At 53.9% G+C, this 22,817-nt stretch overlaps 2 protein-coding genes, 2 long non-coding RNA genes and 4 other non-coding genes across 34 annotated transcripts; 4 read left to right on the forward strand and 4 right to left on the reverse strand.

Annotated features, from left to right (window-relative positions):
- Window positions 1–1,171, forward strand: LOC127060682 (uncharacterized). Of its 15 annotated transcripts, XR_007779944.1 has the most exons (5): window positions 1–28; window positions 87–172; window positions 233–276; window positions 468–785; window positions 1,014–1,099. It is a non-coding gene; the product is annotated as an uncharacterized LOC127060682 (long non-coding RNA). The 15 variants fall into 15 exon arrangements; XR_007779942.1 differs by lacking the exon at window positions 233–276; XR_007779938.1 differs by lacking the exons at window positions 1–28; window positions 233–276 and adding an exon at window positions 277–300 and having other exon boundaries at window positions 45–182; window positions 492–785.
- A 1,297-nt stretch (window positions 1,172–2,468) lies between these two features.
- Window positions 2,469–6,021, forward strand: LOC127060753 (soluble scavenger receptor cysteine-rich domain-containing protein SSC5D-like; the record flags this gene model as incomplete). The annotated part of the gene is made up of 4 exons (XM_050984858.1): window positions 2,469–3,021; window positions 3,947–4,267; window positions 5,667–5,768; window positions 5,840–6,021. Coding segments are annotated over 4 exons (1,077 nt in total), but the record flags the coding sequence as incomplete, so codon positions are not given.
- Window positions 6,022–6,027: 6 nt separating this feature from the next.
- Window positions 6,028–8,874, reverse strand: LOC127060677 (uncharacterized). Of its 5 annotated transcripts, none has more exons than XR_007779827.1 (4): window positions 6,925–8,874; window positions 6,643–6,748; window positions 6,317–6,340; window positions 6,028–6,145 (listed from the first exon to the last, which is right to left on the reverse strand). It is a non-coding gene; the product is annotated as an uncharacterized LOC127060677 (long non-coding RNA). The 5 variants fall into 5 exon arrangements; XR_007779826.1 differs by having other exon boundaries at window positions 6,317–6,603; XR_007779825.1 differs by having other exon boundaries at window positions 6,252–6,603.
- A 2,914-nt stretch (window positions 8,875–11,788) lies between these two features.
- Window positions 11,789–15,077, reverse strand: LOC103824884 (zinc finger protein 768-like). Of its 9 annotated transcripts, XM_050984442.1 has the most exons (4): window positions 14,987–15,077; window positions 13,318–13,500; window positions 13,220–13,266; window positions 11,789–13,186 (listed from the first exon to the last, which is right to left on the reverse strand). In XM_050984442.1, exons 2-4 carry the CDS (start codon window positions 13,490–13,492, stop codon window positions 11,801–11,803), a joined length of 1,608 nt encoding a protein of 535 aa, XP_050840399.1. In that variant the 5' UTR covers window positions 13,493–13,500; window positions 14,987–15,077; the 3' UTR covers window positions 11,789–11,800. The 9 variants fall into 9 exon arrangements, with proteins under 9 accessions (XP_050840399.1, XP_050840402.1, XP_050840401.1 ...); XM_050984445.1 differs by having other exon boundaries at window positions 11,789–13,248; window positions 13,378–13,500; XM_050984444.1 differs by having other exon boundaries at window positions 11,789–13,266; window positions 13,378–13,500.
- Window positions 15,078–17,244: 2,167 nt separating this feature from the next.
- TRNAS-GCU (transfer RNA serine (anticodon GCU)) lies at window positions 17,245–17,326 on the reverse strand. The gene has a single exon. It is a non-coding gene; the product is annotated as a tRNA-Ser (tRNA).
- Window positions 17,327–18,365: 1,039 nt separating this feature from the next.
- Window positions 18,366–18,437, forward strand: TRNAM-CAU (transfer RNA methionine (anticodon CAU)). The gene has a single exon. It is a non-coding gene; the product is annotated as a tRNA-Met (tRNA).
- Window positions 18,438–21,290: 2,853 nt separating this feature from the next.
- On the forward strand, window positions 21,291–21,364 carry TRNAT-AGU (transfer RNA threonine (anticodon AGU)). Its single transcript has one exon. It is a non-coding gene; the product is annotated as a tRNA-Thr (tRNA).
- Window positions 21,365–21,545: 181 nt separating this feature from the next.
- On the reverse strand, window positions 21,546–21,617 carry TRNAE-CUC (transfer RNA glutamic acid (anticodon CUC)). Its single transcript has one exon. It is a non-coding gene; the product is annotated as a tRNA-Glu (tRNA).
- Window positions 21,618–22,817: the final 1,200 nt, after the last annotated feature.

Here is a 22,817-nt window from a genome sequence, read left to right on the forward strand (position 1 = left end):
CCCCCCAGGTACCGACAGGTACGGACAGGTATGGACAGGTGAGCAGGTGAGCAGGTGAGCCCCCAGGTACCGACAGGTACCGACAGGTATGGACAGGTGAGCAGGTGAGCCCCCAGGTACCGACAGGTACGGACAGGTGAGCATGGACAGGTGTGCAGGTGAGCGCCCCCAGGTACAGACAGGTAAGCATGGACAGGTGAGCATGGACAGGTGTGCAGGTGAGTGCCCCCAGGTACAGACAGGTAAGCATGGACAGGTGTGCAGGTGAGCCCCCAGGTACGGACAGGTGAGCAGGGACAGGTGTGCAGGTGAGCCCCCCAGGTACTGACAGGTGAGCATGGACAGTGTGCAGGTGAGCGCTCCCAGGTACCGACAGGTGAGCAGGACAGGTGTGCAGGTGAGCACCAACAGGTGAGGACAGGTGAGCAGGGACAGTGTGCAGTGTGTGTGCCCCCAGGTACCGACAGGTACGGACAGGTGAGCATGGACAGGTGTGCAGGTGAGTGCCCCCAGGTACGGACAGGTGAGCATGGACAGGTGTGCAGGTGAGCCCCCAGGTACCGACAGGTACGGACAGGTGAGCATGGACAGGTGTGCAGGTGAGCACCGACAGGTACGGACAGGTGAGCATGGACAGGTGTGCAGGTGAGCGCCCAGGTACCGACAGGTACGGACAGGTGAGCAGGGACAGGTGAGGACAGTTGAGCACCGACAGGTGAGGACAGGTGAGCATGGACAGGTGTGCAGGTGAGCGCCCCCAGGTACGGACAGGTGAGCAGGGACAGGTGAGGACAGTTGAGCACCGACAGGTGAGGACAGGTGAGCAGGGACAGGTGTGCAGGTGAGTGCCCCCAGGTACGGACAGGTGAGCAGGGACAGGTGTGCAGGTGAGCCCCCAGGTACCGACAGGTACGGACAGGTGAGAATGGACAGGTGTGCAGGTGAGTGCCCACAGGTGAGGACAGGTGAGCAGGGACAGGTGTGCAGGTGAGAGCACCAACAGGTGAGGACAGGTGAGCAGGGACAGGTGTGCAGGTGAGAGCCCCCAGGTACTGACAGGTACAGACAGGTGAGCATGGACAGGTGTGCAGGTGAGCGCCCCCAGGTACCGACAGGTACGGACAGGTATGGACAGGTGAGCACCCACAGGTGGGGACAGGAGTGCGCAGGTGAGAGCCCCCAGGTACTGACAGGTATGGACAGGTGTGCACAGGTGTGTGCAGATGAGCACCTGCAGGTATGGACAGGTGGGGACAGGTGAGCATGGACAGGTGAGGACAGGTACAGACAGGTGTGCACAGGTGAGCATCAACAGGTGGGAACAGGTGAGGACAGGTGAGAACAGACAGATGAGGACAGGTATGGACAGGTGTGCTCAGGTGAGCAGGGACAGGTGTGCACAGACAGGTATGGACAGGTGTGCACAGGTACAGAGAGATGAGAACAGGTAAGGACAGGTGGGCAGGGACAGGTGTGCTCAGGTGAGGGGGCGGGGCACAGGTGTGCTGTGAGGTGTCCGTTACCTGCCCTCACCTGTCCTGCTCCATCCCTCACCTGTCCCCCCCACACCTGTCCTTCTCCACAGCCCCTCCCCCACCACACCCTCACCTGTCTCCCCTCACCTGTCCACTGCTCACCTGTCCCTCACCTGTCCCTTACCTGTCCCCTGTCCATCCCCTCACCTGTCCCTCACCTGTCCCTGTCCATCCCCTCACCTGTCCACTGCTCACCTGTTCATTCCCTCACCTGCAGCCCCACCCACTCACCTGTCCCCTTTCCCCACAGCCCCTCCCCCCTCACCTGTCCCTCACCTGTCCCTGTCCATTGACTCACCTGTCCATCCCCCCACCTGTCCCTCACCTGTACCTGTCCATCCCCTCACCTGTCCCTCACCTGTCCCCTGTCCATTGACTCACCTGTCCCTCACCTGTCCCTTACCTGTCCCCTGTCCATCCCACTCACCTGTCCCTCACCTGTCCCTGTCCATCCCCTCACCTGTCCGTGCCCATTGACTCACCTGTCCCTCACCTGTCCCTTACCTGTCCCCTGTCCATCCCCTCACCTGTCCCATCCATTGACTCACCTGTCCCTCACCTGTCCGTCCATTGACTCACCTGTCCCTCACCTGTCCCCTCCCCTGTGCCCCTCACCTGTCCCTCACCTGTCCCTGCCCATTGACTCACCTGTCCCTCACCTGTCACCTGTCCATCCCATCCATTGACTCACCTGTCTCTCACCTGTCCCTCACCTGTCCCGTCCATCCCCTCACCTGTCCATCCCCTCACCTGTCCCATCCATTGACTCACCTGTCTCTCACCTGTCCCTTACCTGTCCCGTCCATCCCCTCACCTGTCCATCCCCTCACCTGTCCCTCACCTGTCCCATCCATTGACTCACCTGTCCCTCACCTGTCCCTCACCTGTACCTGTCCATTCACTCACCTGTCCATCCCCTCACCTGTCCCATCCATTGACTCACCTGTCCTCACCTGTCCCGTCCATCCCCTCACCTGTCCATCCCCTCACCTGTCCCATCCATTGACTCACCTGTCCCTTACCTGTCCCTTACCTGTCCCGTCCATCCCCTCACCTGTCCATCCCCTCACCTGTCCCTCACCTGTCCCATCTATTCACTCACCTGTCCCTCACCTGTCTGTCTCCGCAGCCCCTCCCCTCCCCCCCTCACCTGTCCCGGGCTCTCCCCCGCTGCCCCTCCAGGTGCGCCTGGCCGCGGGCCCGCACAGGTGCGCGGGGCGGGTGGAGCTGCTGCACCTGGGCAGGTGGGGCTCGGTCTGCGACCACACCTGGGACCTGGCGGCCGCGCGCGTCACCTGCCGCCAGGTGGGCTGCGGCCCCGCCCTGGGCGCACCTGGGCGGGCGCGCTACGGGCCAGGTGAGGGCCCGGTGTGGCTGGGCCAGGTGCGCTGCACAGGTGAGGAGCTCACCTTGGACAGGTGCGAGCGGCGGCCCTGGGAGGAGCACGAGTGCGGGAGGGAGGAGACGGCGGCGGCCGTGTGCGCAGGTGAGCACCTGGACAGGTGAGGGGGACAGGTGAGCACCTGGGGGACAGGTGTGCGCAGGTGAGCACCTGGGGGACAGGTGTGCGCAGGTGAGCACCTGGGCAGGTGAGGGGGCACAGGTGTGCGCAGGTGAGCACCTGGACAGGTGAGGGGGGGACAGGTGAGCACCTGGGGGACAGGTGTGCACAAGTGAGCACCTGGACAGGTACGGGGGACAGGTGTGCGCAGGTGAGCACCTGGGCAGGTGAGAGGGGACAGGTGTGCGCAGGTGGGAGAGGGGGACAGGTGAGCACCTGGGGGCACAGGTGTGTGTAGGTGAACACCTGGGCAGGTGGGACAGGTGAGCACCCGGGCAGGTGGGAGGGGACAGGTGAGCACCTGGGGGGACAGGTGTGTGCAGGTGAGCACCTGGGCAGGTGGGACAGGTGAACACCTGGGCAGGTGCGGGGGACGGGCACCTGGGCAGGTACAGGGGGACAGGTGAGCACCTGGGCAGGTGAAGGGGGGCAGGTGAGCACCTGGGCAGGTAAGGGGGACAGGTGAGCACCTGGGCAGGTGGGAGGGGACAGGTGAGCACCTGGGCAGGTGAGGGGACAGGTGAGCACCTGGGCAGGTGGGAGGGGACAGGTGAGCACCCGGGCAGGTGGGAGGGGACAGGTGAGCACCTGGGGGGACAGCTGAGAACCTTGGAGAGGTAAAGAGGCACAGGTGTGCCCAGGTGTGCTCAGGTGAGCTCAGGTGTGCTCAGGTTTGGGGCCAGGTGTGCTCAGGTGAGCTCAGGTGCCCGGTGTGCTCAGGTGTGCCCAGGTGTGCTCAGGTTAGTGCCCAGGTGTGCTCAAGTGAGCTCAGGTGTGCTCAGGTGTGCCCAGGTGAGCTCAGGTGTGCCCAGGTGCCCCCGGCCGTGCTGACCCCGCCCCCTCCCCGCAGGTGCGGATCCCCCCCAGGTGCGGCTGCGGGGCGGGGCCGGGCCCTGCGCGGGGCAGGTGCAGGTGCTGCTGAACCGCACCTGGCTGCAGGTGTGCGGCCTCACCTGGGGGCTGCCCGAGGCGCAGGTGCTGTGCCGGCAGCTGGGCTGCGGCCCCGCCCTCAGCGCACCTGTGGGGCCTCACCTGGCCGGGCAGGAGCCTCACCTGGCCGGGCTCACCTGTGAGGGCTCCGAGTCGCAGCTGGCCGAGTGCCTGGAGAGGGGGGCGGGGCCGCGCACCTGCGCAGGTGGGGCGGCCGAGGTCAGGTGTGCCCTGCCGGCAGGTGAGTCAGGGGGAGGGGCCGGAGGGGTGGGGGAGGGGCCGAAGGGGTGGGGGAGGGGCAAAGGTGGGGGAGGGGCAAAGGGTGGGGGAGGGGCCTGAAGGTGGGGGGAAGGGGCCAAAGGTGTGGGACAGGTGTGGGGGAGGGGCTGCAAGTGTGGGGGAGGGGCAAAGGTGTGGGGGAGGGGGCTCCAGGTGAGGGACAGGTGTGGGGGAGGGGCTGAAGGTGGGGAGGAGCTAAAGGTGTGGGGGAGGGGCAAAGGTGGGACAGGTGTGGGGGAGGGGCAGGTGAGACAGGTGTGGGGAAGGGGCTCAGGTGTGGGGGAGGGGCTGAAGGTGAATCCAGGTGTGGGGGAGGGGCTAAAGTGAGGGACAGGTGTGGGGGAGGGGCCCAGTGTGTGGGAGCGCAGGTGTGGGGGAGGGGCTCAGGTTGAGGACCAGGTGTGGGGGAGGGGCCTCAGGTGGGGGAGGGCCCAGGTGTGGGGGAGGGAGCCCAGAAAGTCAGTGTGAGACAGGGTGGGGGAGGGGCTGAAGGTGAGGGAGAGGCTGCAGGTGGGACAGGTGGGGGGAGGGCAAGGTGAGGGAGGGTTCAAGTCAGGGACAGGTGTGGAGGGCGAATGGGGGAGGGTCAAAGGTGAGGGACAGGTGTGAGGGGAGGAATCCAGCGAAGGCAGGTGACGAAGAGCTAGACAGGTGAGAAACAGAACAGGAAGGTGGGACAGGTGAGAAAGGAGGAGCTGGGACAGGTGGGACAGGTGAGACAGGTGGGACAGGTGAGACAGGTGTGCAGAGTTAAACCAGGACAGGTATGGGAGGTAAAGGTGAGACAGGTGGGATAGGTAAAGGTGAGACAGGTGTGAAGGGAGGAGCCAGGACAGGTGGGACAGGTGAGACAGGTGTGCAGAGTTAAACCAGGACAGGTATGGGAGGTAAAGGTGAGACAGGTGGGATAGGTAAAGGTGAGACAGGCGTGAAGGGAGGAGCCAGGACAGGTGAGACAGGTGGGACAGGTGTGACCGGTCAGCCAGGTGTGCAGGGAAGGGCTCAGGGCAGGTGAGAAGAGCCAGAACAGGTGAGTCCAGGTGAGAAAGCTGGGACAGGTGAGAAGGAGCAGACAGGTGTGAAGAGTGGGGCAGGTGAGTCCAGGTGAGACAGCTGGGACAGGTGAGAAGGTAGCAGACAGGTGTGAAGAGTGGGGCAGGTGAGGACAGGTGAGGAAGGCAGGGCAGGTAAGGACAGGTGAAGGTGGGACAGGTGAGAAGGTTGGGACAGGTGTGAAGGGTGGGGCAGGTGAGGACAGGTAAGGACAGGTGAGGAAGGCAGGACAGGTGAGGAAGGCAGGACAGGTAAGGACAGGTAAGGACAGGTGTGACGGCTCCCCCCGACCCCTCACCTGTCCCCAGGTGCTGCCCCCACCTGCGCCTACCTGGTGGCGCTGCTGGTGCTGCTGACGTCACTGGGCGGGGCCCTGCTCTGGCTCACCTTGCGGGCCAGGTGTGTCCCAGGTGAGTCCCGCCCCCGCCCCGCCCCCCTGGCGCCCCCAGGTGACCTCAGGTGACCTCAGGTGTGTCCCCAGCTCACCTGGACGCCCCGAGGGCCCCCGGTGCCATTTACCTGCCCAGGAGGGCCTCACCTGGCCAGGTGGAGGCGCTGCAGCTGATGGACGACGCCCCCTGAGCTCACCTGGTGGGGAACACCTGGAACTCACCTGGTGGGGCTCACCTGGAACTCACCTGGTGGGGCTCACCTGGAACTCACCTGGTGGAGTTCAGCTGGAACTCACCTGGTGGAGTTCAGCTGGAACTCACCTGGTGGGGCTCACCTGGAACTCACCTGGTGGGGCTCAGCTGGGGACTGGAACCTCTCACCTGGCCACTCTCACCTGGAATCCCTCACCTGGCTCCTCACCTGGCCACTCTCACCTGCAAATCCTCACCTGAACCTCACCTGGAATCCCTCACCTGAACCTCTCACCTGGCCGCTCTCACCTGGAGTCCTCACCTGAACTTCACCTGGCTGCTCTCACCTGGAAATCTCACCTGGGATCTCTCACCTGGAGTCCTCACCTGAACTTCACCTGGCCACTCTCACCTGGCTGCTCTCACCTGAATCCTCACCTGGTCACCCTCACCTGGAATCTCTCACCTGAACCTCTCACCTGGCTGCCCTCACCTGGAATCTTTCACCTGAACCTCACCTGGAATCTCACCTGGCTGCTCTCACCTGAACTTCATCTGGGATCTCTCACCTGGAATCCTCACCTGAATCTCGCACCTGAACTTCACCTGGCCACGCTCACCTGGCCACTCTCACCTGGAATCCGCACCTGGCAACGCTCACCTGGCCACTCTCACCTGGAATCCTCACCTGAACTCTCACCTGGCTGCTCTCACCTGGAATCCCCATGTGGAATCTCTCACCTGAACCTCTCACCTGGCCGCTCTCACCTGGAGTCCTCACCTGAACTTCACCTGGCTGCTCTCACCTGGAAATCTCACCTGGGATCCCTCACCTGGAGTCCTCACTGAACTTGTACCTGACCATTCTCACCTGGCTGCTTCTACCACTGTGAATCTCGCACCTGAACTTCACCTGGCCACGCTCACCTGGCCACTCTCACCTGGAATCCGCACCTGGCCACGCTCACCTGGCCACTCTCACCTGGAATCCCCATGTGGAATCTCTCACCTGAACCTCTCACCTGGCCGCTCTCACCTGGAGTCCTCACCTGAACTTCACCTGGCTGCTCTCACCTGGAAATCTCACCTGGGATCCCTCACCTGGAATCCTCACCTGAACTTTACCTGACCATTCTCACCTGGCTGCTCTCACCTGGAATCTTTCGCCTGAAATCTCTCACCTGAACTTCACCTGGCCACGCTCACCTGGCCACTCTCACCTGGAATCCGCACCTGGCAAAGCTCACCTGGCTGCTCTCACCTGGGATCTCTTACCTGAACTTCTCACCTGGCCACTCTCACCTGGCCGCTCTCACCTGGAGTCCTCACCTGAACCTCACCTGGCTGCTCTCATCTTGAACCTCACCTGAACCTCACCTGAATCTCTCACCTGAACCTCACCTGGACTCCTTACCTGAACTTCACCTGGCTGCTCTCACCTGGAAATCTCACCTGGGATCTCTCACCTGGAATCCTCACCTGAATCTCCTGGCCTGAACTTTACCTGGCCACTCTCACCTGGCTGCTCTCACCTGAATCCTCACCTGGCCGCCCTCACCTGGAATCTTTCACCTGAACCTCTCACCTGGCTGCTCTCACCTGGAATCTTTCACCTGGAATCTCTCACCTGAACTTCACCTGGAATCCTCACCTGGCTGCCCTCACCTGGAATTTGTCACCTGAACCTCACCTGGAATCTCACCTGGCTGCTCTCACCTGAACATCTCACCTGAATCCTCACCGGGTCACCCTCACCTGGAATCCTCACCTGAACCTCTCACCTGGAATCTGCACCTGAACCTCTCACCTGCAATCTCACCTGGCCGCCCTCACCTGCAACCCTCACCCGGAATCCTCACCTGAAATCTCTCACCTGGCTGCTCTCACCTGAACATCTCACCTGAATCCTCACCTGGTCACCCTCACCTGGAATCCTCACCTGAACCTCACCTGGAATCCTCACCTGGATCCTCACCTGAACCTCTCACCTGGCTGCTCTCACCTGGAATCTGCACCTGAATCTCTCACCTGAACTTCACCTGGCTGCTCTCACCTGGAAATCTCACCTGGGATCTCTCACCTGGAATCCTCACCTGAAAACCCTCACCTGGCCGCTCTCACCTGGGATTTCACCTGGGATCTCTCACCTGGAATCCTCACCTGAACCTCACCTGGCCATGCTCACCTGGAATCCTTACCTGAACTTCACCTGGAATCCTCACCTGAACTTTACCTGGAATCCTCACCTGGAATCCTCACCTGAACTTTACCTGGTCACTCTCACCTGGCTGCTCTCACCAGGAATCCTCACCTGGCTGCTCTCACCTGCAATCTCCACCTGAATCTCTCACCTGGCCGCCCTCACCTGCAACCCTCACCCGGAATCCTCACCTGAAATCTCTCACCTGGCTGCTCTCACCTGAACATCTCACCTGAATCCTCACCTGGAATCCCCATGTGGAATCCCTCACCTGAACCTCTCACCTAGCTGCTCTCACCTGGAATCTGCACCTGAACCTCATCTGGAATCTCACCTGGCTCCTCTCACCTGGAATCCCTCACCTGGAATCTCTTACCTGAACCTCTCACCTGGAATCTTCACCTGGATCCTTACCTGGATCGTTACCTGGCTGCTCTCACCTGCAATCCTCACCTGAACTTCACCTGGGACCTCTCACCTGGAATCCTTACCTGGCCACGCTCACCTGGCTGCTCTCACCTGGAATCCTCACCTGAACCTCTCACCTGGAATCCTCACCTGGATCCTCATCTGAACCTCACCTGGAATCCTCACTTGGAATCCTTACCTGAACCTCTCACCTGGCCGCTCTCACCTGGCCCCTCCCCCCTCTTTAGCAGCTCAGGTGTCCCCACACACCTGGGCAGGTGAATAAATAAAAAATGGCCTCTGGAGCCTCCAGGTGTGAATTTTGGGAATCCCATCCCCCCCAGGTGGGACAGGTGTCACTCTCAGGTGTCCCCACCCCCCCAGGTGTGACAGGTGTGACTCCCAGGTGTCCCCACCCCACAGGTGTGACTCCCAGGTGTCCCCACCCCCCAGGTGTGACTCCCAGGTGTCCCCACCCCCCAGGTGTGACTCTCAGGTGTCCCCACCCCCCCAGGTGTGACTCCCAGGTGTCCCCACCCCCCCAGGTGTGACAGGTGTGACTCTCAGGTGTCCCCACCCCCCCAGGTGTGACTCTCAGGTGTCCCCACCCCCCCAGGTGTGACAGGTGTGACTCTCAGGTGTCCCCACCCTCCCAGGTGTGACTCCCAGGTGTCCCCACCCCCCCAGGTGTCCCCACCCCCCAGGTGTGACTCCCAGGTGTCCCCACCCCCCCAGGTTGGTTCCCCACCCCCCCCAGGTGTACCCCACCCCCCCCCAGGTGTGACTCTCAGGTGTCCCCACCCCCCAGGTGTGACTCAGGTGTCCCCACCCCCCCCAGGTGTGAATTTTGGGGGTCTCTCCCCCCCACACCTGTCGGCTGACTCCGCCCCTGAAGCTCCAGGTGAGACTCAGGTGAGATCGGCGATGACGTCATCAATGAACGAGCCTTTAATGAACGATCCAGGTGTGCCCCGCCCCCAGCGCTACAGGTACCGCCCGGGAAGGTGGGACAGGTGTGCCCAGGTGAGCTCAGGTGTGCCCCAGGTGTGTTCAGGTGTGCCCAGGTGAGCTCAGGTATGGTCAGGTGTGCCCAAGGTGAGTTCAGGTGAGCTCAGGTGTTCCCCAAGTATACCCAGGTGAGCTCAGGTGTGTCCAGATGAGCTCAGGTAAGCCCCTGGTGAGCTCAGGTGTGCCCCAGGTGAGCTCAGGTGTGCCCAGGCGAGCTCAGGTGTGTCCCAGGTGAACTCAGGTGTGCCCAGGCGAGCTCAGGTGTGTCCCAGGTGTGTTTAGGTGTGCTCACGTAAGCCCAGGTTTGCCCCAGGTGTGTTCAGGTGAACTCAGGTGTGCCCCAGGTGAGCTCAGGTGTGCCCAGGCGAGCTCAGGTGTGTCCCAGGTGAGCTCAGGTGTGCCCAGGTGAGCTCAGGTGTGCCCTAGGTGTGTTCAGGTGTGCCCCAGGTGTGTTCAGGTGAGCTCAGGTGTGCCCAGGTGCACTCAGGTGTGCCCAGGTGAGCTCAGGTGTGTCCCAGATGAACTCAGGTGTGTTCAGGTGAGCTCAGGTGTGCCCCAGGTGAGCTCAGGTGTGCCCAGGTGTGTTCAGGTGAGCTCAGGTGTGCCCCAGGTGAGCTCAGGTGTGCCCCAGGTGAGCTCAGGTGTGCCTCAGGTGTGTTTAGGTGTGTCCAGGTGAGCTCAGGTGTGTCCCAGATGAACTCAGGTGAGCCCAGGTTTGCCCCAGGTGTGTTCAGGTGTGCCCCAGATGAACTCAGATAAGCCCCAGGTGCACTCAGGTGTGCCCCAGGTGCGCTCAGGTGTGCTCACGTAAGCCCAGGTTTGCCCCAGGTGTGCCCCAGGTGAGCTCAGGTGTGCCCCAGGTGAGCTCAGGTGTGCCCAGGTGTGTTCAGGTGAGCTCAGGTGTGCCCCAGGTGAGCTCAGGTGTGCCCTAGGTGTGTTCAGGTGTGCCTCAGGTGTGCCCCAGGTGTGTTCAGGTGAGCTCAGGTGTGCCCAGGTGCACTCAGGTGTGCCCAGGTGAGCTCAGGTGTGTCCCAGATGAACTCAGGTGTGCCCCAGGTGAGTGTCCAGGTGAGCCCTCGCAGTGCCGGGGTCACACCTGGCCCCAGGTGAGCCCTGGGGGTCCCTCAGTTCCTCGTCCGCCATCGATGACGTCACAGCTCAGGTGTGGCCGCGCTGGGGTCCCTCACCTGCGGCTCAGGTGCTGCAGAGTTCGGGGTCCACACCTGCCCAGGTGTCCCTCACCTGCAGCTCAGGTGTCACTCAGGTGTCGCTGTCCAGGTGTGGCAGAGTTCGGGGTGCACACCTGGCCAGGATCTCCTCACCTGGGGCTCAGGTGTCACTGCCCAGGTGTTGCTGCTGTAGCTTTTAAGGGTCCACACCTGTCCAGGTGTTCAGTTCTGGGGCTCCCACACCTGCGGCTCAGGTGTTGCTGTCCAGGTGTTCCTGCCACACCTTTCTGGGGTCCACAGGAGATTTTTGGGTCCACACCTGTCCGGGCTCACAGGTATCGAGTCCTTTCACCTGGGGCTTCACCCACGGGGCTCAGGTGCTCCAGGTGAAGACACCACACCTGTCCAGGCCGCTCACCTGTCCAGGTGAGCCCACCCAGGCCCACACCTGTCCTGGGATGCAGAATCGGGGTTCTCACACCTGCAGCTCAGGTGTTGCAGTCCAGGTGTTGCAGGTGAAGCTTCATGGAGTCCACACCTGTCCAGGTGTGCAGTTCTGGGGTTCCCACACCTGCGGCTCAGGTGTTGCAGTCCAGGTGTTCCTGCCACACCTTTCTGGGGTCCACAGGAGATTTTTGGGGTCCACACCTGTCCAGGTGTGCAGTTCTGGGGTCCCCCACCTGCGGCTCAGGTGTTGCAGTCCAGGTGTTCCTGCCACACCTTTATGGGGTCCACAGGAGATTTTTGGGGTCCACACCTGTCCAGGTGTTCAGTTCTGGGGCTCCCACACCTGCGGCTCAGGTGTTGCTGTCCAGGTGATCCTGCTGCAGTTTTTGGGGTCCACAGGAGATTTTTGGGGTCCACACCTGTCCAGGTGTTCAGTTCTGGGGCTCCCACACCTGTGGCTCAGGTGTTGCTGTCCAGGTGTTCCTGCCACACCTTTCTGGGGTCCATAGGAGATTTTTGGGGTCCACACCTGTCCGGGCTCACAGGTATCGAGTCCTTTCACCTGGAACTTCACCCACGGGGCTCAGGTGACACTGCCGCACCTGTCCAGGCCGCTCACCTGCGGCTCAGGTGTCGCGGTGCACGCGCTGGTGCTGCAGCAGGTTGGAGGGGTGTGCGAAGCCCTTGGCGCACACCCCGCACTTGTAGGGCGTCTCACCTGTGTGCACCTTCTCGTGCACGGCCAGGTAAGCCAGGTCCTTGAAGAACTTGTGGCAGTGCCCGCACTGGTGCGGCCTCACCTGGCTGTGCACGCGCCGGTGCTGCAGCAGCAGCGAGGGCCGGGCGAAGGCCTTGCCGCACGCCTCGCACCTGTAGGGCCTCTCACCTGTGTGAGCCCGCTGGTGGATGGCCAGGTAAGAGGACTGCTTGAAGGCCTTGCCGCAGGTGCGGCAGGCGAAGGGGCGCTCACCCGTGTGCACGCGCTCGTGCGAGGCCAGCGCGTTGCTCTGCTTGAAGGCCTTGCCGCAGAGGGCGCACCTGAAGGGGCGGTCACCTGTGTGCACGCGCTCGTGCACCTTCAGCGAGTGGCCGTAGGTGAAGCGCTTGCCGCAGACGCCGCAGGTGTGCGGCTTGTCCTCGCACCTGTGCCGCCGGTGCAGCAGCAGCGCGTTGGCCGCCGGGAAATCCTTGCCGCACTCGGCGCACCTGAAAGGTCGCTCGGTTTCCGCCAGGTGCGTCAGGGCGTGGCGGCGGCGCTCGTAAGGGGTTTTGAAAGCTTTGGCGCACCTGGGGCAGGTGAAGGGGCGTTGGCCGCTGTGGATGCGGCGGTGCTCCTGCAGGTTGGAGGAACGCTTGAAGCGTTTCCCGCACAGGTCGCACCTGTGCGGCCGCTCCTCCGTGTGCACCAGGGCGTGGCTCTTGAAGTCCGAGTGACGCTTGAAGGTGGCGCGGCACAGGTGACAGGTGAAGGGCCGCGCCTCCGTGTGCACCACCTGGTGGCTCAGCAGCTCCCAGGTGCGCTTGAAGCTCTTGTGGCAGGCGGGGCACTGGAAGGGTTTGTCGGCCACGATCACCTGGCGGATCTCCAGGTGAGCAGGTAGATCTTCATCCTCTTCTTCATCCTCCTCGTCCTCACCTGGTTTCTCGGCCTCACCTGGCGCACCTGGAGCACCTGAGCGGCCGCCCAGCACCAGCTTGGCGGTGGAGTAGACGCCGCGCTCGTCGATGAGCTGCACGAAGCCGGGCGTGGCCTCACCTGGCTCAGGTGAGGGCGACTCCAAGCCAGGAGCACCTGGGTGGGTCCAGGTGTGCTGCAGGTGGGAGGGGCCGGGCTCGGCAGGGGGTGGGCGTGGCCGCAGGTAAAGGCGGGGTCGGCGGAGGTGGGAGGTGGAGGGGTCACCTGGAGAGGGGCGCACCTGGAGGGAGGCACCTGGTTGGGGGGCGTGGTCTTGGTCACCTGGGTCTTCTTCGGCGTCGTCACCTGGATCTTCATCATCGTCACCTGGATCTTCATCATCACCTGGATCTTCATCATCCTCACCTGGATCTTCCTCACCTGGATCTTCTTCCTCACCTGGATCTTCTTCCTCACCTGGATCTTCTTCTTCACCTGCATCTTCCTCACCTGGGTCTACACCAACACCTGGATCTTCTTCCTCACCTGGATCTTCTTCTTCCTCACCTGGATCTTCTTCTTCCTCACCTGGATCTTCACCTGTTCCTTCCTCACCTGGCCCTTCCTCCTCCTCACCTGGCTCCTCCTCCTCCTCCTCGGACAGGTGAGGCATCACCTGGGCAAAGGGGGAATGGCCTTCCATGGTCACACCTGGAAAAGGGGGGATGGGGACAGGTGAGACAGGTGAGGGACAGGTGAGGGACAGGTGAGAGACAGGTGAGGGACAGGTGGGACAGGTGAGGACAGGTGAGGAATTCCTTTGGGAATTCCCTGGGATGGATTTGGGGATTCCCAAATTGGGAATTTCCTGAGTGGGATTTGGGGATCCCCCTGATGGATCTGGGGATCCCCCTGGGAATTCCTTGGGATGGATTTTGGGAATTCCTTGGAATGGATTTGGGGATCCCCTCGGGAATTCCCAGCAGGATTTGGGGATTCCCAAATTGGGAATCTCCCCGGAGCGGGATTTGGGATCCACTTTGGGAATTCCCTGGGATGGATTTTGGGACCCCCTGATCCGGATTTGGGGATCCCTCTGAGCCGGATTTGGGGATTCCCAAATTGGGAATCTCCCGAGTGGGATTTGGGGATCCCCCTGGGAATTCCTTGGGATGGATTTTGGGGGCTTGGGAATTCCTTGGGTTGGGATTTGGGGATTTGGGATCCTCCAAAGTGGAATTTGGGATCTGGGAATTCCTTGGGATGGGATTTGGGGGTTTGGGATCCCCTGAGGGGGAATTTGGGATCTGGGAATTCCCTGAGTTGGGATTTGGGATCCCCCAGGATGGGATTTGGGGATTTGGGAATTCCTTGAGGAGAAATTTGGGATTTGGGAATTCCCAGGGCAGGAATTTGGGATTTGGGATCCTCTGAGGGCAAATTTGGGGATTTGGGATCCTCCAAAGTGGAATTTGGGATTTGGGAATTCCCTGGGTTGGGATTTGGGAGCTTGGGATCCCCTGGGCAGGAATTTGGGATCCTCCAGGATGGATTTGGGATTTGGGAATTCCCTGGGTTGGGATTTGGGGATTTGGGATCCCTTGAGGAGAAATTCGGGATTTGGGAATTCCCAAAAATTCCGGATTTGGGGATTTGGGAACCCCAAAAATTTGGGATTCAGGATCCCTAAAAATTCGGGATTTGGGATTTCCAAAAATTGGGGATTTGGGAACCCCAAAATTCCGGATTTGGGGATCTCCAAAAAATTGGGGATTTGGGACCTCCAAAGATTCAGGATTTGGGGATTTGGGAACCCCAAAAATTCGGGATTTGGGGATTCCTGAAAATTCTGGATTTGGGGATTTGGGATCTCAAAAAATTCTGGATTTGGGGATCTCCAAAAATTGGGGATTTGGGGTTTTGGGATCTCCAAAAATTCCGGATTTGGCACCTCCAAAATTGGGGATTTGAGACCCCAAAAATTGGGGATTTGGAATCCCCAAAAATTTGGGATTCCCTATATTTCGGGATTTGGGGATTTGGGATCCCCCTGGGAACGGCCCCAGCTGGGACTGGGGAACCCCTGGGAGCGCCCCAGTCCCTCCCAGTTTGTCCCAGTCCATCCCAGTCCATCCCAGTCCCTCCCAGTTCCTCCCAGTCCATCCCAGTTTGTCCCAGTTCTCTCCCCGTTTCTCACCGGGCGCCGCCGCCGCCCCCGGAGCCACTTCCGGCCGCGCTCGCGCGCGATGACGTCACCGCCGGAATGGGCGGGGCCTGAGCGGGAACTGGGAGGGACTGGGAGGGACTGGGAGGGACTGGGGGAGCTTTAAAAGGGGAATTTTTAGGAGAGGGGTCCCAAAATCGGGGAATTCCCGCCAAAATTCGGGGATTTCCCGCCAAAAATTGGGGATTTCCCCTCCCAAAAATCGGGGATTGACCCCAAGAATGAGAAATTTCCCGCCAAAACCGGGGATTTCCCGCCAAAACTCGGGGTTGGACCCCCAAAAATTCGGGGATCGAACTCCCTAAATTGGGAATTTCCCCCCAAAAATCGAGGATTTAACCCCCAAAATTCGGGGATTTAGTCCCAAAATTCGGGGATTTGACCCCAAAAATTGGGAATTTCGCCCCAAAAATCGGGGATTTCCTCCCAAATATCGGGGATTTAACCCTAAAATTGGGAATTTCGCCCCAAATTTCGGGGATTTTCCACCAAATGCCGGAATTTTCCCACCAAAACCCGGGGATTTCACCCCAAAAATCGGGGATGGAAGCTCAAATATTCGGGGATTTCTTCCCAAAAATTGGGGATTTTCCACAAAAATTGAGGATTTAACCCCCAAAATTCGGGGATTTCACCCAAAATCCGGATTGAACCCCAAAAATCGGGGATTGAACCCCAAAAATCGCGGATTTCAGCCTAAAATTCGGGGAATGAAGCCCAAAAATTCGGGAATTTCATCCCAAAAATCAAAGATTTCAAAAATCGGGGATCAAAGCCCCAAAAATCGAGGATTTAACCCCCAAAAATCGGGGGTTTAGTCCCAAAAATTGGGGATTTTACCCCAAATTTCGGGGATCTCCTGCCAAAAATCGGGGATTTATTCCCAAAAATTGGGAATTTCACCCCCAAAATCGGGGATTTAACCTCAAAAATCGGGAATTTCGCCCCAAAATTGGGAATTTCGCCCCAAAATTCAGGGATTCACTCCCAAAAATCGCAGATTTCTCCCCAAAAATCGAGGATTTAACATCAAAAATTTGGGGATTCCCTCCCAAAATTGGGGATTGAAATCTAAAATTGGGAATTTCGCCCCAAAATTCGGGTATTCCCTCCCAAAATTGGAGATTTAACCCCAAAAATCGGGAATTAAACCCAAAAATGAGAGATTTCCCGCAAAAATCGGGGATTGAACCCCCAAAATCGGGAATTTTGCCCCAAAAATCTGAGATTTAACCTCAAAAATCAGGGATTGAACTGCAAAAATTTGGGGATTGAACCTCAAAAATCGGGGGTTGAACCCCAAAAATCCGGGATTCAACCCTAAAATCGGGAATTTGGCCCCAAAATTCGGGGATTCCCTCCCAAAAATTGGGGATTTCACCCCAAAAATCGGGAATTAAACCCAAAATCCGGGATTGAACCCCAAAAATCGGGGATGGAAGCTCAAAAATTCGGGGATTTCTTCCCAAAAATTTGGGATTTTCCACAAAAATTGAGGATTTAACCCCAAAAATCGGGGATTTCATCCCAAAATTCGGGGATCTCCTGCCAAAAATGGGGGGTTTAATCCCAAAATTTGGGGATTTCCCGCCAAAATTCGGGGGGTTCACCCTAAAATTTGGGGATTTCCTGCCAAAAACTCGGGGATTTTACACACCAAAATTGGGAATTAACCCAAAAATTCCGGGATTCACTCCCAAAAATCGGAGATTTCACCCCAAAATTCGGGGATTTACCCTCAAAAATCGGGGATTGAGCTGAAAATTGGGGATTTCACCCCAAAAATCCGGGTTTGTACTGCAAAAATTTGGGAATTTAACCTCAAAAATCGGGGGTTGAACCCCAAAAATCCGGGATTTAACCCTAAAATCGGGAATTTCGCCCCAAAATTCGGGGGGGTTGAACACCAAAAAATCGGCGATTCCCTCCCAAAATTGAGGATTTAACCCTAAAATTGGGAATTTCGCCCCAAAAATCAGGGATTCAACCACAAAAAATTGGGGATTTCACCCCAAAATTCGGGGATTTAACCTTAAAATCAGGAATTTCCCCCCAAAAATCGGGGCTTGAACCCCAAAAAATCGGTGATTCCCTCCCAAAACTCTGGGTTTGAAACCTAATAATGAGAATTTCCTAAGAAAATCGGGGTTTCCTTCCCAAAAATTGGGGTTTCCCCCCAAAATTTTGAGATTGGACCAAAACCTCGCGGATTTCCCCCAAAAGAGCGCTGCCGACGAGGGTGGGATTCGAACCCACGCGTGCAGAGCACAATGGATTAGCAGTCCATCGCCTTAACCACTCGGCCACCTCGTCCGCGGCGGCGCAGCCGCGCCAGGCGCCCATAGGCTTCTATTAGTGGGCGTGGCCAGATAAGGGGGCGTGGTCTGGGGCGTGGTTGGAGCTCTGCAAGCCGCGGGTTCGAATCCCGATTCCGCCAAGTGCGGGAAAATCCCAATTTTTCCCTTTTTTAGCCCAATTTTCTCCTTTTTTATCCCAATTTTCCCTTTTTATCCCAATTTTCCCTTTTTTATCCCAATTTTTCCCTTTTTAATCCCAATTGTTCCCTTTTTTATGTCAATTTTCCCTTTTTTATGTCAATTTTTTTTCCCTTTTTTATCCCAATTTTCCCTTTTTTATCCCAAATTAATCCCAAAAAACATGAAATTAATTCTGAAATATAGGAAATGAATTTTAAAAATAGAAAATTATTTCTAAAAATATGAAATTAATTTTTAAAAATATGAAATTAATTCTAAAAATATGAAAATAATTAAAAATATGAAAATAATTCTAAAAAAATGAAATTAATTCTAAAAAGATGAAATTATTCCTAAAAATAAAAGATTAATCCAAAAATATGAAATTAATTTTTTAAAAGATGAAATTAATTCTAAAAAAATATGAATTAATTAAAAATATGAAATGAATTCTCAAAAATGAAATTAATTCTAAAAAATGTGAAAATAATCCTAAAAAATAAAAAATTACTTTTAAAAAAGATGAAATTAATTCTAAAAAATAGGAAATTAATTTTTAAAAATATGAAATTAATTCTAAAATATAGGAAATGAATTTAAAAAAATTTGAAATGAATCCAAAAAAAAGATGAAAATAACTCTAAAAAATGCGAAATTAATTCTAAAAATACGAAATTAATTTTAAAAACATAAAACTAATCTTAAAACTTTACAAAATGGATCCAAAACCCCGGTAAAAATTAAATAAAAAAATAAAGAAAAAATTGAATAAAAATCTTTCCTTAAAGGGGGGGGCGGGAGCGGCGATTCCCGGGCGCGATGACGTCATTTCTGCTAGATTGATAAGTGACCAATCAGTAGCTCGGGCTGGCAGCAGCAGAGTGGCGCAGCGGGAGCGTGCTGGGCCCATAACCCAGAGGTCGATGGATCGAAACCATCCTCTGCTAACTTTCAATTTTTCTTCATTTTTCACCAAATTTTCTTTTTTTCCACTTTTTTTGCTCATTTTCCCCCTCCGTTCTCCCGTTCGGCCTCGCTTTTCCCACAATTCTTCCCTTTTCGCCTCAGTTTTCCCTTCTATTTTCTCGATTTTTCCACACAATTCCCGATCTTCCTCTCCGTTTTCCCGTTTATTTTCCCATTTATTTTCCCTCATTTCCCCTCAAATTTTCCATTAAATTCAATTTTTTCCATCATTTTCCCCAATTTCCACAATTTTTTCCCATTTAATTCCAATGTTTCCCCTCATTTTTTCCATTTTTTTCAATTTATTTTGAATTTCCCCTCATTTTTCCCCTTTCCCCCCATTTTTCCCATTTAATTCCAATTTCCCCCAATTTTTCCATTTATTTTCCCTTTTCCCCTCATTTTTCCCTCAAATTTTCCATTTATTTAAATTTTTTCCCATCATTTTTCCCAATTTCCCCCCCAATTTTCCCATTTCATTCCAATTTCCCCCTCCATTTTCCCATTTATTTCCCCATTTTCCCATTTATTTCCTCCTTTCTCCCCTCAATTTTTCCCCCCTTATTTTCATTTTTCCCCCATTTTTTCTCATTTAATTCCAATTTTCCCCACAATTTTCCCATTTAATTCCAATTTTCTCCCCAATTTTTCCATTTATTTTGATTTTTTCCCTCAATTTTCCCATTTATTTCCATTTTCCTCCCTCATTTTTCCCAATTTTCCCATATAATTCCCATTTTTTCCATTTATTTTCTAATTTTTCCCATTTATTTCAAAATTTTCCCCTCTTTTTTCCCATTTTCCCCTCAATTTTCCCATTTATTTTCCCTTTTCCCCTCATTTTCCCCTCAAATTTTCCATTTATTTCAATTTTTTCCATCATTTTCCCCAATTTCCCCCAAATTTCCCCATTTATTTCCATTTTCCCCCTCATTCTTTTCCCATTTTCTCCCCATTTTTTCCATTTATTTTGATTTTCCCCCATTTTTTCCCATTTAATTCCATTTTCCCCCTCATTTTTCCCATTTCATTTCCCATTTCCCCCCAAATTTTCCATTTATTACCATTTTTCCATCATTTTTCCCAATTTCCCCCCATATTTTCCCATTTCGTTCCAATTTTCCCATTTATTTCCTCATTTTTCCCATTTATTTCCTCATTTTCCCCTCATTTTTTCCATTTATTTTGATTTTTCCCCAATTTTCCCATTTAATTCCAATTTTTTCCCATTTAATTTCCTTTTCCCCTCATTTTTTCCATTTATTTTCATTTTCCCCCCAATTTTCCCATTTAATTCCAATTTTTCCCCATTTTTTTCCCATTTTTTAAATTTTTCCCCTCAATTTTCCCATTTAATTCGAATTTTTTCCCAATTTTTCCCTCAATTTTTCCCATTAAATTTCAATTTTTTCCCTCATTTTTCCCATTTTCCCCCCAAATTTTCCCATTTAATTCCAATTTTTCCCCTCAATTTTTCCATTTATTTTGATTTTTCCCCCATTTTTTCCCATTTAATTCCAATTTTTCCCATCATTTTTTCCATTTTTTTCCCATTAAATTTCATTTTTCCCCTCAATTTTTGCCCTTTTTCCCCCAAAATTCAATTTTTTTTCCACTTTTCCCATTTCTTCCAAATTTCCCCCCAATTTTTTCCCTTTTGTTTTGATTTTTTCCCATCAATTTTCGGTAAAATTGGGGAAATTTTAGGGCAAAAATTCGAAATTTTGGGGCAAAAATTCAAATTTTTAATGGAGAAATTTGAAATTTTGGGGTAAAATTAAAAATTTTGGGTGAGATTTGAAAATTTGGGGAAAATTTTGGCCATTTTGGAGTGAAATTAAAAAATTTTGGGGCAAAATTTGAAATTTTTGGGGATTTGAGGTTGAATTTGGTCATTTTGGGGTGGAAAATTTGGGAAAATTTGGGGGAAAAATTTGGAATTTTTTTGGATTTTTTATTTAGTTTTTTTTTCCTTTTTAGGGGAGGAAAAATTTGAAATTTTGGGTTTTTTTTTTTTCATTTTTTAGGGACAAAATTTGGGATTTTTGGGGTTTTTTATCTCTTTTTTAAGAAAGGAAATTTGGGGTTTTTTGGGGCTGAAAATTTGGAATTTTGGGGAGGAAAAATTGGGGATTTTTGGGGTTTTTTTTCCATTTTTGGGGGAGGGGAAATTTGGGATTTTTGGGGAAGAAAATTTGGGATTTTTAGGTTTTTTTCTCTTTTTTAAGAAAGAAAATTTTGGGATTTTTGTGGTTTTTCCCCTTTTTTAAGAAAGAAACTTTGGGATTTTTTGAGGAGGAAAATTTGGGATTTTTGGGTTTTTTTTCGATTTTTTGGGAGGGGAAATTTGGGATTTTTAGGGAAAGAAATTTGGGATTTTTTGGGGTAGAAAAATTTGGGATTTTTGGGGTTTTTTTCCTCTTTTTTAGGGAAGAAAAATTTGGGATATTTAGGAAGAAAAATTTGGGATTTTTTTCTTTTTTAAGAAAGGAAATTTGGATTTTTTTGTGGAAAGAAATTTGGAATTTTGGGGAGGAAAAATTTGGAATTCTTGGGGTTTTCTTCCTTTTTTAATAAAGAAAATTTGGAATTTTTGGGGAAGAAAAACTTGGAATTTTTGGGATTTTTCCCTTTTTTAAGAAAGGAAAATTCGTGTTTTTGGAGGAGGAAAATTTGGGATTTTGGGGTTTTTTTTCCCTTTTTGAGGAAGGGGGAATTTGAGATTTTTGGGGAGGAAAATTTGAAATTTTTTCCCTTTTTGGGGAAGAAAAATTTGGGATTTTTTGGGTTTAAAATTTGGGATTTTAAGGCCCAAAGCAGATCGGGGAGCGCGCGGCGCCGTGGCTTAGTTGGTTAAAGCGCCTGTCTAGTAAACAGGAGATCCTGGGTTCGAATCCCAGCGGTGCCTCCGCTCTGTCGCGGCGCTATCGCGACAGAGCCGCCGATATTTTGGCCTTTAGGGCCCATTTTTCTTTGCTTAATTTAAGGAATTATTTTTTGTCCAAAGGCTGAATAAGGGTGGGGAGGAAAAAGAGGAATCTCAATGAATTAGAGGGAAAAAAATTAAAATAAATAAAATTAAAGAATTCTTCCCTGACCGGGAATCGAACCCGGGCCGCGGCGGTGAGAGCGCCGAATCCTAACCACTAGACCACCAGGGAGACATGCACTACATTTTGCAACACCACTACCAGAGCCGCTATAAGAGATGGTGATTGGCTAAACTGTTCCTGAGGATGTGTCAATCAAACTGCACAGCCAATCAGACCGCGATCTTCGACTGATCACGCCCCTCACCTCAGGTTTCCCGCCTCTGGCGACGGCCGCTGTGGGGAGGAAATTTGGCGACTTTGGGGCGGAATTCGGGAATTTGGTGAAAAATTCGGAGATTTTAGGGTGGGATCCCGGGATTTGTGAGGGAAATGCGGAGATTTTGGACTAAAACTCCGGGATTTCGGGTGGAAATTCGGGGATTTCGCGCCGAAGCCGCATGCTGTGCTCTGATTGGCCGGGATGGTACGGAGAAGGTGTCAATCAAAGTGCGAAGCCAATCAGAACGCGATTTTAGCGTGGTCACGCCCCTCACCTCAGGTTTCCCGCCTCTGGCGCCCGCCGCTGTGGGGAGGAAATTTGGCGATTTTGGGGCGGAATTCGGGAATTTTGGTGGAAAAAAATCGGGGATTTTAGGGAGAATTAAATGGATTTGGGGTAAAACTTGAGGATTTTACGGTGGAGTTTTTTTGAGGTGAAATTTGCGGATTTTGGGGGGGAGATTTTGGGGGTTTTGAGGAGGAATTTGAAGTTTTTGGGGGGTGAAATTTGGGGGTTTTGGGGTGAAATTCAGAGATTTGGGCTGGAATTCGGGGATTTGGGGTGAAATTTTGGGATTTTAGGGCGAAATTCGAGGATTTTTGAACCGCGCCCATCCAACGGCCTTGAAACCCACGCCGCGCTCTGATTGGCTGCGCGGGTTCAGTGCAGCTGTCAATCAAAGCTGAGAGCCAATCAGAGCGCGAGGCTGAGGCATGGTAACGCCCCCATCTCGGGTTTCCCGCCTCTGGCGCTGAGGGGGAGAAAATCGGGAATTTTGGGGGCGAAAATTGGGAAATTTGGGGATTTGGGGGTAAAGTTGGGGAATTTTTGGGCGAAATTCGAGAATTTTGGGGTTGGATTTGGGGATTTGGGGGTGAAATTCGAGGGTTTTGGGGTGAAATTCGAGGGTTTTGGGGTGAAATTTGGGAATTTTGGGGTTAAATTCGGGGATTTTTGGGTGAAATTTGGGAATTTTGGGGTTAAATTCGGGAATTGTGGTGTTAAATTTCGGGATTTGGGGGTGAAATTCGGAATTTTGGGTGCAATTT

Source organism: Serinus canaria, chromosome 25 (genome assembly GCF_022539315.1).
Source record: "Serinus canaria isolate serCan28SL12 chromosome 25, serCan2020, whole genome shotgun sequence".
Taxonomy (NCBI): Eukaryota; Metazoa; Chordata; class Aves; order Passeriformes; family Fringillidae; genus Serinus; species Serinus canaria.

Excerpts from the sequence above, each read along its gene's own strand:
- LOC103824884 (XM_050984436.1), bottom strand. The coding sequence starts at position 13,492 with ATGGAAGGCCATTCCCCCTTTGCCCAGGTGATGCCTCACCTGTCCGAG.